The following is a 14321-nucleotide window of genomic DNA, read 5'->3' on the forward strand; positions in this document are numbered from 1 at the left end:
AGGAAGAAACTTGTAATTTATTATTAATTATAGACCAAAACTTGAATGTGAACAAAGATACAAACCAAATTATTATACTTACCTACAAAACTTTCAAAAAACAGAGAGCTCTTTACCTGAAACTATCGAAATAACCAAATCTGCAGAGAGGTTCTTTTTACCCTTTTGTCTTAGAAAGATAAACCTGAGACTTAAACACTGAATCTCCAATTTTAAACCCTGGCATTGTGATGAACTCAACGCTTAAATCGTCTTGTCCTTCTTCTTTGTCATCACCCACAACAACAGATTCCATGTATACACCTGAGAATCTGGTTCCTCTTCTGACCACAAAGATCTTTGCTTTAAGATCCAAGGAAGCTGCAAATGATCCAAGAATCCATACCCACTTTGCCATTCTTGCAAAGATTTGATAAAACATTGTTCTTGGATGCTTACCGAGCAAAACTAGTCCCCTCATATCTAAATTCCCAAAGAAAGAAGCCTCCATGGACGGATGAACAACTAAAAGATACTTCTGACCACAGAATCTTGAAAACGCTGAGTCTGGAAACGCTGTTAACACATCCAATGGATCATCAAAACTCATTAGTTCTGTCGCATCACACGGGTTAAGCTTTATGCCGTGAAACATTCTCTGAACAATGTATGACTCAAAAGCATACTTCTTATCTGACTTTTTAGCAAACATTACATTTCCAACAATAGCTTCCACTGCTTTATCCATATTCCAATCTGTAGCTTTCATCAGAGTGATCATTGGCTTAGCAAAGTCGTGAACCGACTTAGAAGCAGCTCTAAACGTGAATTCAAACGAAGAAACACTAACAAACCTATCCTGGAGTCTCCTATTCTCTGCAACCAAACATTCTAGCTTCTCCTTCAAAGAGTGAATCTCACTCTCTTTAGTTTTCACTTGCGCCTTAAGTTTCTCCAAATGCTTCTCATTCACTTCGATTTCATCTCTCAAACGATCTAAACAAGAAGCAGCAATCTCTGCCTTCTTTGCGTCAAGCTGTTTCCTTTTAAGGTAGAGACGCTTGATTCTGCGTAAAGCCTCGAGCTGAGACACGACGAGGTTATCTGCTTTAATGACCTTGTCAGGATCATAAGGCAAATGAGCTTGTTGAAACTCAACGTAGGCAAGCTTAAGGGCTGAAACAATGTCGAACAGCTTCGAAATCTCATCATCATCCCAACGAAAAGTTTGAATCTTTCTCGAGGGTTTGTGGCTGATGATATCACAAACCTCAGTTTCCTTGGCTTTATCATCATCTACCAAGATCTCTACTTCACAGAGGTCGTTTGAATTCGATTTCTGGCCAGAGAACACACCAATGGATCTAAATTTGCAGACTTTAGCGAATTTGGACATGATCTCTGATAGATTCGAGGAGTGAGTCAATGTTTTAACGGCGACATTCTCCATTAGTTGAAGAAAGAAACCCTAATCCAGAAGCAAAAAAGGAACAACCTTTATCAAATTAAAGGCCATAGAGCAAGAAACGAAACACAAAGTCCAAAGCTTTCATTGGTTTTAACTTTAGCTGATTCAAATTGGTCAAAACGTGAAAGCTAAGTAGAACAGAACAAGAAAAGATTCAAATGATGAACAACAAACAAGAACACTAAGAAAGCTTAACCATTTGTATGATACAGAACAAAAGAATGAAAAAGAAAAAAAAAAAAAAATCACCTTGTTTGTTGGATTTTTTTGTACACTAGTAGCAGCCAAAGCCAAATATGCACGAGGAAGTGCCAAAGTTGGAGCCTTTGTGGTTTGTGCTTCTCTCTCTTTCTCTGTCTTTCAGAGTGAATGCTTGTTGTTGTTGTTTAACATTGGAATGAGGTTTTCCGTTATATTCTTCTTTTTTAGATTTTGCTCCTAATTAAACAAGACTGAAGATCTAATTAAATAAACAAGAGCCTCGTTAATTGTGATAATTCTTGGTTTCCTAAATTATATAAATCGACTATAATTGGCTTTTAGTTCTTTTTGAAATAAATAATCTATTTGTTCGAAAACTTTGATCTTCAACCAGTTTTCAAAATTACTAGTAATTGTTTAATTGTTTTTTTTTGAATAAATCTTTGGGAATCCAAGAGAGAAAACCTTCAGGAATCTCCACAGGCACCGTCGCGGAGAAACAAAAACCTTTGTCTCCTCCTTTGTTTCTTTCTTGGGACTCATGTCTTTAAAAATTCATTTTTATTTGTTTGTCCTAATTATACTACAGTATAGTATTTTTTTTTGATCAAAATTATACTACAGTATAGTAAGTATTTCTTTTGCTTGGTCAGTAAAAATCTATTATTACACACTTTCTTGTTTCTTGCTTCTTGTTCTTAAAATGTTGATAAAACCGAAGTGGTGAAAATTTGATTTGAATTCCTAATGGACTCTTTTTCATTGTTTGTCTCAAGGTTTATTTATTTGAGTATTACACGTTTTCTAAAAACCGATGCGTTTTTGCATAAATTTTATAACTATTTCACTAAAGAGTTCAACAATATTAAATCCAAATATATACTTCTTTCTATTTAAATTAGTAATTTTTTTTGTCAACATTATTAATTTAAATCAGCCATTGTAAAGGAACATCGTTTACATATAAACTCATAAACGATTCGGTACATACTTTACGTGCCAAATTATCCGTTTTGTATTAGCTTGACGCAAAACTAAAATTAAAGAAAATCTAGAAAACTCTTCTTATTCTTATTTTTTATTCAAATTAATACTCATTTAAGATTTTTTCACACAATTTTCTATTTTACTCTTCTTTGATATATTTTCTAAATTTTTTTTATGAGTCAAGACATTAACACAGTTATAATAAAATTGGATTTTTTTACCAAACATATGCATTAGAAAATTAAACGACAACTAAAACAGAAAACATGAAGTATAAGTATATAATTATTATAATTAATAATGAAAATTATAGATTAAACACTAAATAATTATTCAGAAAAAAATAATGCTTCTTATTTCAAATACACCCAAAATTGCATCAACTAATGTGACAAACTGCCAAAAAAAAAAAAAAATTGTCTAACAAATTACTCACTTTTACCGTTTGAGTTTCTATTTGAAAATAAAATAAAGAATGCATATGATAAACTAACGAACAGATCATAAAAAACAATATATTTGTTTTATGCATGCAAAATCTGATAAGAAAGTAGCTACATCAACTATCTTCGTCAGTGGAAGTAACAGTTTGAATGAAGGAAAACAAAATTGAGATGATAGGGTTAGGAAAAAAATGATTTGGGTTAGAAAATTGAGAACAGTGATAAAAGATTGAAAGATGAATTAACCCAAAAAAAAACTAAAAAAGATTGAAAGATGTACGTCTATAATAGTACCAAATAATATATTTTCCTAATTTTAATTTGAAGGTTTTTGATAACATACATCACTCGAAGCTTTTGCACCTACAGGTCCTACAACAGCTACACAATATACACAACAAGTGAACAAATAGAGTATATACACTTATTCAATCCGTAAAAAAACAAAAAATTTTAAAGCATTGAGTATATTCGAAACAATCGAGTTCCATCAATCCAGAACTTAAAAGCAAAGAGGAAATAAAACGTATGATAATAAAAAAAAAAAAAAAAAAAAAAAAAAAAAAAAAAAAAACGTATGATAATATGTCCTAGACGAAACAGAAGAAAAACGAAAAATTACAAGAGCCTCAAAAGTCGTGGTAGGCAAAACAGTAGTTGAGATCTCGATTTGTCTAAAATTTTTGGATATCCAAGATTATGAATACTGAAATCCGGATATGTATGTCATGATTTTTGGATCTCGAAGTGGGATCGTATTTTCAACAAAAGAAGATAGAACACTAATGTCTTTGGCGATCCAACAAACTTGGTCAGTCTTCGGATAATACTTGAACAACCTCTTCTCACTGTCATGGAAGTAAAGATTCCCTTACTTCGAAACTGTTAGTGGAATGAACCACATCCCACACACGTTGGGGTAAAGATGTGTAGGCAATAAACGTATTGAGTAAGTTTTGGTCCATGTTTCTTCTTGTGTATCCATGGTCCATATCTCTGCGTTCACATGAGAATTTTGAATATAATTCCTGACCATGGCTAGACGATCATCAAGGTTGACTAGAGGGGCAGGGGAAGGTAACATGGGCGGTGTTGGGGACTCCACGGAACTGCTCAGTGTGAAGGTCCAAAGCGAGTATCTTGTAATCATCAACTACTTGGAACCAGTAGATGGACCCATTCACAAAGGCCGAATGTTTTGTGGCTTCCACAGGGTACGAAGGACTTGGGAGTTTCCGCCATTCACCAATGTTAATATCAAGAATTTCAGATTGGTCGCTATCAAAGAACATTCTCACTACTTTACTGCTTCCACTAACTTCGTCCTTACCAAATCCCATCGACCAAAATATTCCGGGAAACATTCGAAACTAGATTCTACGATTTCGATTTTTCAGCCCCATCAATGAATATATATTATATATAGCTCCAGGTCCGGGAATTAGCTGACAATAGTGATCGTAGCGACTAGTATCTACTGGCTTTGGGCCATAAGGGAATCTAAGGAGTTCTCCCGTGCAAGGGTTCAAAACGTTGATCCAGCCTGGTACGGGCCGAGGATGCAAACCAGACCATCACACGTCATCGAAGGTCGTGTGGCGGCTAATAGACGATCTGAGTTCCATCACTAAGTCAACTCAGAGAAAGACAAAAGAGAGGACAAAAGAGAATCGGAGAAAGCAACCCTAGAATTCTCTTTGGACAGCAACAAAACAAAACCAAAAGATAGTGGGCCAAAGATGGTTTGGAAGCCCAAGTCCGTTGAGAAGAAGCCAGAGCCCATCAAGCAAAAAGAGTCCATTAAGGAAGTCTCAAGCCCATCTACAAATCAAGACAAAGAGAAGAAGAATCTAGATGAGAAGGAGGAAGCTGTCAAGAAATGTCTCAAAAGCAAAAGTAATCACAGCTGTTCCAATGGAGAAATTGTGTTGACCAATAGGTTCAAAGGTTTAGAGATAGAGGTGACATGTTAAACCTAATCCTCTTAGTATAAATATGAACAGTATTGTAACCAAGAACTTAAGGAGAAAATAATAACAAAGTCATGAACTTATCTTCTTCATTTGAGTGTTGATTCTACTATCTAATCATGGTATCAGAGCACAGTAGATCCTTGGTTAATCCATCCATGGATCTCTACTCTTTTCCTGCGTTAAACATTACAAACTGTGTTACTCTCAAACTAACACAGAAGAACTATATCTCTTGGAAAGCTCAGTTTGAGCCCTTTCTTTCTGGGCAAAACTTACTCGGTTTCATCAATGGTGCTCATCCTGCTCCGCTTGAGGTGATTCCGGTGTCTCTTCCATCGAGCAAGGCTACCACTGTTCCAAACCCAGATTACGGTGAATGGTTCAGGGCTGATCAGATTGTGCGTGCTTGGCTTCTCGGTTTGTTGTTTGAAGATATTCTCGCTGAAGTCACATGCACCAAAACAGCTCAGGATCTGTGGTTAGCACTCACAAATAACTTTAATAAGGTATCATCCTCTCGCCTCTTCGAGTTACAAAGTAGACTCCAATCTGCAGAAAAGTTAGTACGATCTATGAGTGACTATCTCAGAGATATTAAGAATGTGTGTGAACAACTATCCTCCATTGGTAGTCCTGTCCCGGAAAAGATGAAAATTTTTGCTGCTTTAAGAGGGTTAGGTAGAGAATATGAACCTGTGAAAATATCGGTTGAAGGAATGATTGATCTTCATCCACCTCCCACCTTCGATGATGTGGCTTCTCGGTTGACCTCGTATGCGGATAGGCTATCCAACTACAGCACCTCTGTTGATCTCTCTCCTCACTTGGCCTTTTTCACCAACTACTCTGGTCGAGGAAGAGGAAATGTTCGCTCTGGTGGCTCACGAGGACGTGGAGGTTTCACTACCAAAGGCAGAGGCTTTCATCAGCAAATCACTCAAGGATCAGTCTCTGGCAGCTCCTCGAACACAGACACCAGAGTCATCTGTCAAATATGTGGAAAACCTGGGCATCCTGCTCTGTCTTGTTGGCATCGGTACAACAACAGTTACCGACAAGAAGAGCTTCTGCTTGCCTTAACTGCTATGAGAATCATTGATGTCACCGATCACTCCGGCAATGAATGGGTCCCTGATTCCGGTTCCACTGCTCACATCACCAACTCCCATCACAACCTACAACAATCAAGTCCATACATCTGGTCAGATACTGTCATGGTCGGAAATGGAGAATTTCTACCCATCAATCACACTGGATCTACCAGTCTGCCAGCAAGCTCAGGAAGCTTACTCTCAAGGATGTCTTGGTCTGTCCTAACATTGCAAAATCACTGTTATCGGTTTCGAAACTTACCAAAGATAATCCATGTTCTGTTAACTTTGATGATGATCATGTTGAAATCCTTGATAAGGCAAAAAAGAGGCTTCTGGCTCTGGAAAACAGCAGTAACGAGGGTCTCTACATTCTGAAGGACACTCCAGTTCAGGCTCTTTACTCCTCTCGGCAACACTTAGCTTCTGAAGATGTGTGGCACATGAGGTTGGGGCATCCAAGTCAACAAGTTCTTCAAAATCTGTCCACAACAAAAGCAATAGTTATCAATAAAAGCTCCAATGGCATCTGTGAAGCATGTCAATTTGGGAAAAGCACTAGATTACCTTTCTCTCCTTCAAGCACGACAACTTCAAGGCCTCTACAACGCATTCACTGCGACCTATGGGGACCTGCACCAATAAAGTCAGTGCAAGGATTTCAGTATTATGTTATTTTCATAGATAACTTCTCTCGCTTCTGCTGGTTTCATTTAAGTTAAAGTCAGACTTCTTTTCATTATTCACTATGTTTCAAGATTTAGTGGAAAATCAGTTTCAAAATAAAATTGGTAGTTTTCAATGTGATGGTGGTGGAGAATTTACAAGTACTAAGTTTTTGAGTCATCTCCAACAACATGGGATTCCACAATTAATCTCTTGTCCACATACACCACATCAAAATGGTCTAGCAGAACGAAAACATACACATCTGATTGAACTAGGCCTAGCGATGATGTGCAAGAGTCGAGTACCTTATCAATACTGGGTTGAAGCTTTCTTCACGACGAACTTTCTCATTAACCTGCTGCTAATCTCCACTCTGTCCGATAATCGTAGCCCCTATGAAGCCCTGCATGGTCACAAACCCAATTATACGTCATTACAGGTGTTTGGTTGTGCATGTTACCCTACACTCCGAGACTATGTTCACAACAATTTTGATCCACGGTGGTTGAAATGTGTCTTTCTCGGATATAATGAAAAGTATAAAGGATACATGTGCTTACTCATCTCTAATGGGCGTGTCTACATTAGTCGACATGTCTTGTTTGCGGAACAAGAATTCCCTTTTCACACCGTATCTCCCTCTGAGCAGACTCTGTGTACACCACTCCTGCAAGCCTGGAACAAAAGCTTTGTCAATTAGAAACCTACAGAAACACAAGAACAATCTTCAATCGAGTCAAATTATGTCAATGGCACATTTCCTCATCCTGATCAGTTTACTTACAATGAAGAAGACTTCCCACCGTTTCTGACTTCAGTTTCACGTCCTGTGGTTGATAAGGAGAGTTCTGGGTGTACGGCAGGCTCTGATCCTGTTCCTATAGGCAACAACTCTCCTTCATCTTCACACTCTGAGGATGACTCTGATGATGTGTCTCCCTCTGTCTCAACTAATACTTCGACGGCTGATAATGTTACTGACACAACTCCTCAGGAATCTACTCAAATGACTTTACCGATTGAAGACTCGTCTCCTGCACCCACAGTTGTATCCACACCAGGTCACAAGATGGTCACAAGAGCAAAAGCAGGAATAAGAAAACCTAATCCACGGTATGTTTTATTTACCTCTAAAGTCTCCAATCCAGAGCCAAAGACGGTTAGTGCTGCTCTCAAACATCCTGGCTGGAATGGTGCTATGGATGAAGAATATGGTAATTGTGATGAAGCAGGAATGTGGACTCTTGTTCCTCGAACACCTGACATGCATGTGCTAGGTAATAAGTGGGTATTCAGGACAAAACTCAATGCAGATGGCTCACTCGATAAATTAAAAGCAAGAATAGTGGCAAAAGGCTATGTCCAGGAAGAAGGTATAGATTACCTTGAAACTTACAGTCTAGTTGTGAGAACAGCAATAGTAAGATCTGTTCCTCATGCGGCAACTGTTATGGGCTGGGAAATCAAGAAAATGGATGTGAAGAATGCATTCTTGCATGGCGATTTGACAGAAACGGTTTATATGACTCAACTGGCTGGCTTTGTTGATCCTGCAAAACCAGATTATGTCTGTCATCTACACAAAGCACTCTACGGTCTAAAGCAAGCACCGAGAGCATGGTTTGATAAGTTCAGTACCTTTCTTCTTGAGTTTGGCTTCTGCTGCAGCAAGTCTGACCCCTCATTATTTTATTACTTCAGGGGAAAGGATATCATCTTTCTGCTTCTCTATGTCGATGATATGGCTATAACTGGAAACAACTCACAAGCATTAGAGACATTACTCAATGAGCTAAACAAACGATTTAGGATGAAAGATTTGGGGCAACTTAGCTATTTTTTGGGAATCTAAGCTCAGTTTCATCCGGCTGGGCTGTTCCTCTCACAACAAAAGTATGCAGAGGATTTACTTGTTGTCGCGGGGATGACTGACTGTGCCCCAATGCCAACTCCTCTGCCACAAACACTCGGCCAAATCAAGCATCCGCAACCACTCTTTGAAAATCCCACTTACTTTCGTCGTTTGGCAGGCAAACTTCAATACCTTACACTGACTCGACCAGACATCCATTTTGCTGTCAACTTCGTTTGTCAGAGGATGCATGAACCGACAGTCTCCAACTTCCACCTCCTGAAATGAATTCTCAGATATGTTAAAGGGACAGTCACGATGGGTATCTCTTTCAATAAAAGCACATATTTCAGACTACAAGTCTATAGTGACAGTGATTATGGAGGCTGCAAAACTACAAGTCGATCTACAGGTGGTTTTTGCACCTTCTTAGGAAGTAATATAATTTCATGGCAATCACAAAAGCAAAACACTGTCTCCAAGAGCTCTACAGAAGCAAAATATAGAGCTATGTCTGAAACTGCATCTGAGATTACCTGGTTTTATAAAATCATGAAGGAACTGGGGATCCCTTTGCATCGTACTCCAGATCTCTACTGTGACAATCTCTCAGCGGTGTACCACTACGTTCGTGAGCAGGTTGCTCTTGGTAACATCGTCGTCACTCACATCCACAATCAGTTCCAAATCGCGGATATCTTCACCAAATCATTACCACCAGGACCCTTCGCTGCTCTTTGATCCAAACTCGGTGTCGTTGTTCCACCCACGCCAAGTTTGCGGGGGGCTAATAGACGATCTGAGTTCTATCAGTTGGTCAACTCAGAGAAAGACAAAAGAGAGGACAAAAGAGAATCGGAGAAAGCAACCCTAGAATTCTCTTTGGACAGCAACAAGACAAAACCAAAAGATAGTGGGCCAAAGATGGTTTGGAAGCCTAAGTCCGTTGAGAAGAAGCCAGAGCCCATCAAGCAAAAAGAGTCCATTAATGAAGTCTCAAGCCCACGTACAAATCAAGACAAAGAGAAGAAGAATCTAGATGAGAAGGAGGAAGTTGTCAAGCAATGTCTCAAAAGCAAAAGTAATCACAGCTGTTCCAATGGAGAAATTGTGTTGACCAATAGGTTCAAAGGTTTAGAGGTAGAGGTGACATGTTAAGCCTAATCCTCTTAGTATAAATATGAACAGTATTGTAACCAAGAACTTAAGAAGAAAATAATAACAAAGTCATGAACTTATCTTCTTCATTTTGAATGTTGATTCTACTATCTTATCAGCAGCGGCTTCACATTGTAAATAGACCATCTCGACCTCTTCCTCTCCTTTGAACTGTGACTCGGTCTGGTGGTCTCTAAGCGCTAGGATATGCTGAATCTTTTGAACATTATTCACACGCCTCCTCCTCTCTGCGAACCTTTTCGACTCCAGTATTGATCTCCATTGGGTTGAGACGGTTTTGAATCTGAGGATGGATCTCAAGGGTAGTCGCCAGATCTCTTCTGTTAGATTCATAACAATGTTTTTGGTATGTTCGGAAATTTTCACCCTCACATATCTTTTTTTTATATTCTGGAATCTGGAATTGAATTGGGAAAAATAAATATTTATTTACATCTTTAAATATTACTTTCTTGTTTTTTACGACACATAGATAAATCTATTTTTGACAAAAGAAAAAAGAATATGAATACAACTTCGTGTTGTCTTTCGAAATTTGGGTTGAGGATTTCCATACTGCAGCTACACACCTCCTTAACATCCTTCTATCAAAGGCAATCAAGGATTGTATCCCTTTTACGTTATTGTTTACTCGACCACAAAGCTCTATCTATATATTGTATTCTTGAATCTTTTGATAGTATTTAATTTAAACTATGTCTTGGTAAAAAATGAATAAGGGGAAGTAAAAAAATAAAACGATGAGGTGGTCCAATCTAAATGCTGAAAACACACAGGGCAACGAATTCAAAACGCTCGTGCATCTCTTGTCTCTTTCTATTTCTTCTCTCTTATCAACTTTTGCTTCTCTCTATTTGCATACTTCCCGTCTTCTCTCTCCCGCTATCATTTTTCTCCTCCTCGGACTTGTTTTATCTGTATGACAAGAGATCTACTTTAGATATCATATGAGATACAAAGAAGGATACCTTTTTTTTTTTGTCAAACACAAAGAAGGATACCTATTATCTATTTGATATAGCTTAAGTGGCAATTGTGTTGATGAAAATCCGATCCATAAAACCAACAAATATTTTGGCGGATAAAAAAGAGTACATTTTGGATGATTTTACAAATGAATTATTTGATAATTTAATAGTTCCTTTCGAAAATAATCAAAATTTTATTTATTTGCAGACTAATTAATTAGCAAAATTACCAATATAAAGTTTAACCAAACAAAATTTGCTTGTCAAAATGTTATCCATTTTATAGTGCCCAACTACAGACATGTTCAAAATAAATATATTGATAAAGAGACATGTTCAAAATTTAAAATGAAATCAATTTGTTTTATATAATAAACATAACGTTAACCAAAATACAATGTTGCTACAAACTGATCACCACCCAATTTTTTTAAAACGACAAAAAAAAATGTTTAAGAATGATATAGATTGTGAGCTTGAAAGAAATGAATTAATTAAACCCATTACTGTACAGCCACAAACCGACTACCAACGCTTTAATTTATCCGCCTCTACCGGTCTTCCATACTTAATTTTTTCTTTCTAATCTGTTTTAAAATTTATTTGTCTTTCGATTCGATGGAAATGGCATTGCAATGTTTTTGTTTTGTGAGAAGGTTTCGTAGTACAAAATTTTCATCTCTCAAAATCTTGTATCTTCATTCTTCATGACAAAACCAAATCATACACTATGGGACTCTTAAAAAGAGCTTTTAGCAAAATAACCCAAAAAATGGATGAAAAACTAATCGATTAAAAGAAATCATACACCATTACGGGACTTTTTTTTTCGGGGGTTAGACCTTCTCCATCGGTAGTCTCTTAGAGGTATTCATATTGTTTTGGAGAAAAAAAATAATTTAGAAAAAAAAAAGCTAAGGGAGGTTGTTATATAGTATACTCATCTTTGTTCTAAGAGGCGCTACGTGTCGTTTTTGCGTTGGCCAAAAAAAAAATACAAAAGGGAAATTTTTTTATGGGAAGCTCGATTATTATTTACTTTCGTCTCTCTCTCTCTTTCTCTGGCGATCACAGTCCCGAAACAAGAAAAGATGGAATTTGGAATCGAAGGATCATGAATCAAGGGAAGGTGTTTGGACGAAGGATATGGAGATGTGTAGCGGAGACGATTGACTCGGCGGAGGCCAATCGCGATAGATAGAATCTGCTAAAACCCTAAATAGCTTCACCGCCGTTTGTTATTCTTTCTCCGCGCCGTGTTCTTTATAATCTCAGGTGAAGGCTTCTTCGATTTGAATTTTGTTTTCCTAAAAAATCTTTTAAGATTTATCTCTATCTTCCGCTGTTTCCGTTCTATCGTGCACCATAGATGAGGCAGGGGGCTGACCAGAATTAGTCAGGATTTAATGGGTTTTTTTAATTGTAATTGAGTTGTTTGATTTGTTTAGGTGATAAGGATCAAAATGGAGCTCAGTTCAGAAAAGTTAATTGGGAAATCTGCGAAAACTGCTGCTAAAATCGAAAAGGTAAGTTTACTCCTTCATTCAGCTCTGTGTGGATCTTGTTTGACAAACAATGTTTGTCCCTTTTTTAGCTATCAAGTCTTTATTAGCTATCAAATATGAGTCCCTTTTTTTCAAGGCTTTTCCTGGCTTGAATGACCTGGTTTTTCATGTTTTGCTGTCTTTGTGATCCTTTATTTGCTTTTCAAAATCTTCCTTTATGTTATTTTCATAATGTTTTGCTCTTTCTGATATTTCAGAGTCAATAAAGGTAACAAATGAAGCCTTTTTCTCACCTTTATGGATTTTGTTAGAAGGATCTCTGTTATACTTGCATTAAGAAAAAAATTGATCTAGAGCAGTTAGAATCATAATCACAGAAAATCGTTTTGATTCCCAACTTGATTTTTAATGTCTTAGGTGACATCAAAAACCGAGTCAAACAAAAATGCAGGCAACGCTATCCTATATGAATGCGTTCAAACGATAATGAGCATTGAAGAAAATGGTGGCTTACGAGTCCTTGCAATCAATATCTTGGGAAAATTTTTGTCCAACCGAGATAATAACATCAGGTTTTTATCGAGTACCACCATTGTTTGAGTTTTCTGTAACCTTATCTTTTGACATCTTACTATTGATCAACAGTAATCTTTCAATTTTATTTGCTATAATACCGATAATTATTGATTCACTCAATTATGTCTAGTTTTCCGTGATTCTTTTTTTGATTTTGTTTTTTTTTTTTCTGCTTGAAGGAGCAACTCTTATAAAGATAAAATAAACCAAACCTTTTGACAGTATTGTGTATGGATATGGAAGTACAAATGTGTGACCTTTGAGTGAGTATACATTGAGAACAAAACAATGTTTGTCCCTTTTTCAGCCTTTGTGACAAGATCAAACGTTTATCTTTAGAATGTGGTTACTTTATCTAAATTAGAAACCATTTTGTTCAGATGATAAGTTTCTTTATCTGCTTTGGCTATGTTTACTTTTGATTTTCTCTTGAATTTTGCTTTGACACCTAGAATGTGCGGCGCTATGATATTGTGAATGGAGCTACTGACGTTGAAGGGGCTCCAGAGGATACTAAGATAGACCAAGAAGACGAAAAAACTGCAGAAGGTATACTCTTTGCATTTGTTTCTGGTTGATACTTTCTTGTATTGCTCCATAGCATGTTTTGTTTTGAGATGCTTCCAAGGAACTGCGTAATCTTGTGTTGACCTATGCTCCAACTTGGGTTCTGTTTCTTTGTTCTCTCTCTCAGGACAGAAATTGATTGGTATCCTAGTAAATGCTTAACTCAGAAGATTCTTAAGAAGAAGCCTAAGAAAGGTGCGAAGAATGCTAAGCCAATTACCAAGAATGAAGATTGTGAAAGCTTCTTCAACTTCTTCAATCCTCACCAAGTTCCTGATGATGACGAAGACATTGATGAGGACAGTGTATGATATCATTTGGTTCCAAAACATGCCTTGTTTTGAATATGTTTGATCAAAATTTCTTCTAAAGCTTAATGTTCTTGGTGCAGGCTGAGGAACTTCAGAATCTGATGGAACAAGACTATGACATTGGGTTCGTATTCCTGAATAAAAACTCTTTCAGTCTAATACTTTTCCGTTTATCTTTTTACCTACTGCATAAAAGCATGAGCTAGCATCTTTTATTGTGAAGTTATACATTACTTAATATCTGATTAAAGTATTCCTTGCTTACTGCAGTTCTACGATCCGGGAGAAGATTATACCTCATGCTGTCTCATGGTTCACTGGTGAGGCTATTGAGGGAGAGGAGTTTGAAATAGACAATGACGATGAAGATGATATTGATGAAGACGAAGATGAGGATGAAGAAGATGATGAGGATGAGGAAGAAGAAGACGACGAAGATGAGGAGGAAGAAGTAAGCAAGACTAAAAAGAAGGTCCTGTACTGATTTCCTCTGTTTTTTTTGTTACCTTTTTGTCATGAAATTATCTTGAGGTTGGTTACTAATTTTTTGAA

General features: G+C 37.1%; 1 protein-coding gene, 1 long non-coding RNA gene and 1 pseudogene across 2 annotated transcripts; 1 reads left to right on the top strand and 2 right to left on the bottom strand.

Annotated features, from left to right (window-relative positions):
* Positions 1 to 1887, bottom strand: LOC104700448 (protein GRAVITROPIC IN THE LIGHT 1-like). Its single transcript, XM_010415971.3, has 2 exons — positions 1697 to 1887; positions 1 to 1447 (listed from the first exon to the last, which is right to left on the bottom strand). Exon 2 carries the CDS (start codon positions 1427 to 1429, stop codon positions 158 to 160), a length of 1272 nt encoding a protein of 423 aa, XP_010414273.2. The 5' UTR covers positions 1430 to 1447; positions 1697 to 1887; the 3' UTR covers positions 1 to 157.
* Positions 1888 to 3422: 1535 nt separating this feature from the next.
* Positions 3423 to 4546, bottom strand: LOC109125399 (F-box/LRR-repeat protein At2g43260-like; annotated as a pseudogene).
* A 9214-nt stretch (positions 4547 to 13760) lies between these two features.
* LOC147940924 (uncharacterized) lies at positions 13761 to 14287 on the top strand. Its single transcript, XR_015560846.1, has 2 exons — positions 13761 to 13893; positions 14040 to 14287. It is a non-coding gene; the product is annotated as an uncharacterized LOC147940924 (long non-coding RNA).
* The last annotated feature ends 34 nt before the right edge of the window (positions 14288 to 14321 follow it).

This window comes from Camelina sativa, chromosome 7 (genome assembly GCF_030686135.1).
Source record: "Camelina sativa cultivar CO46 ecotype springtype chromosome 7, ASM3068613v1".
NCBI lineage: Eukaryota > Viridiplantae > Streptophyta > Magnoliopsida > Brassicales > Brassicaceae > Camelina > Camelina sativa.

What these genes read in the sequence shown, in the direction of transcription:
- LOC104700448 (XM_010415971.3), bottom strand. Translation starts at nt 1,429, where the DNA reads ATGGAGAATGTCGCCGTTAAAACATTGACTCACTCCTCGAATCTATCA.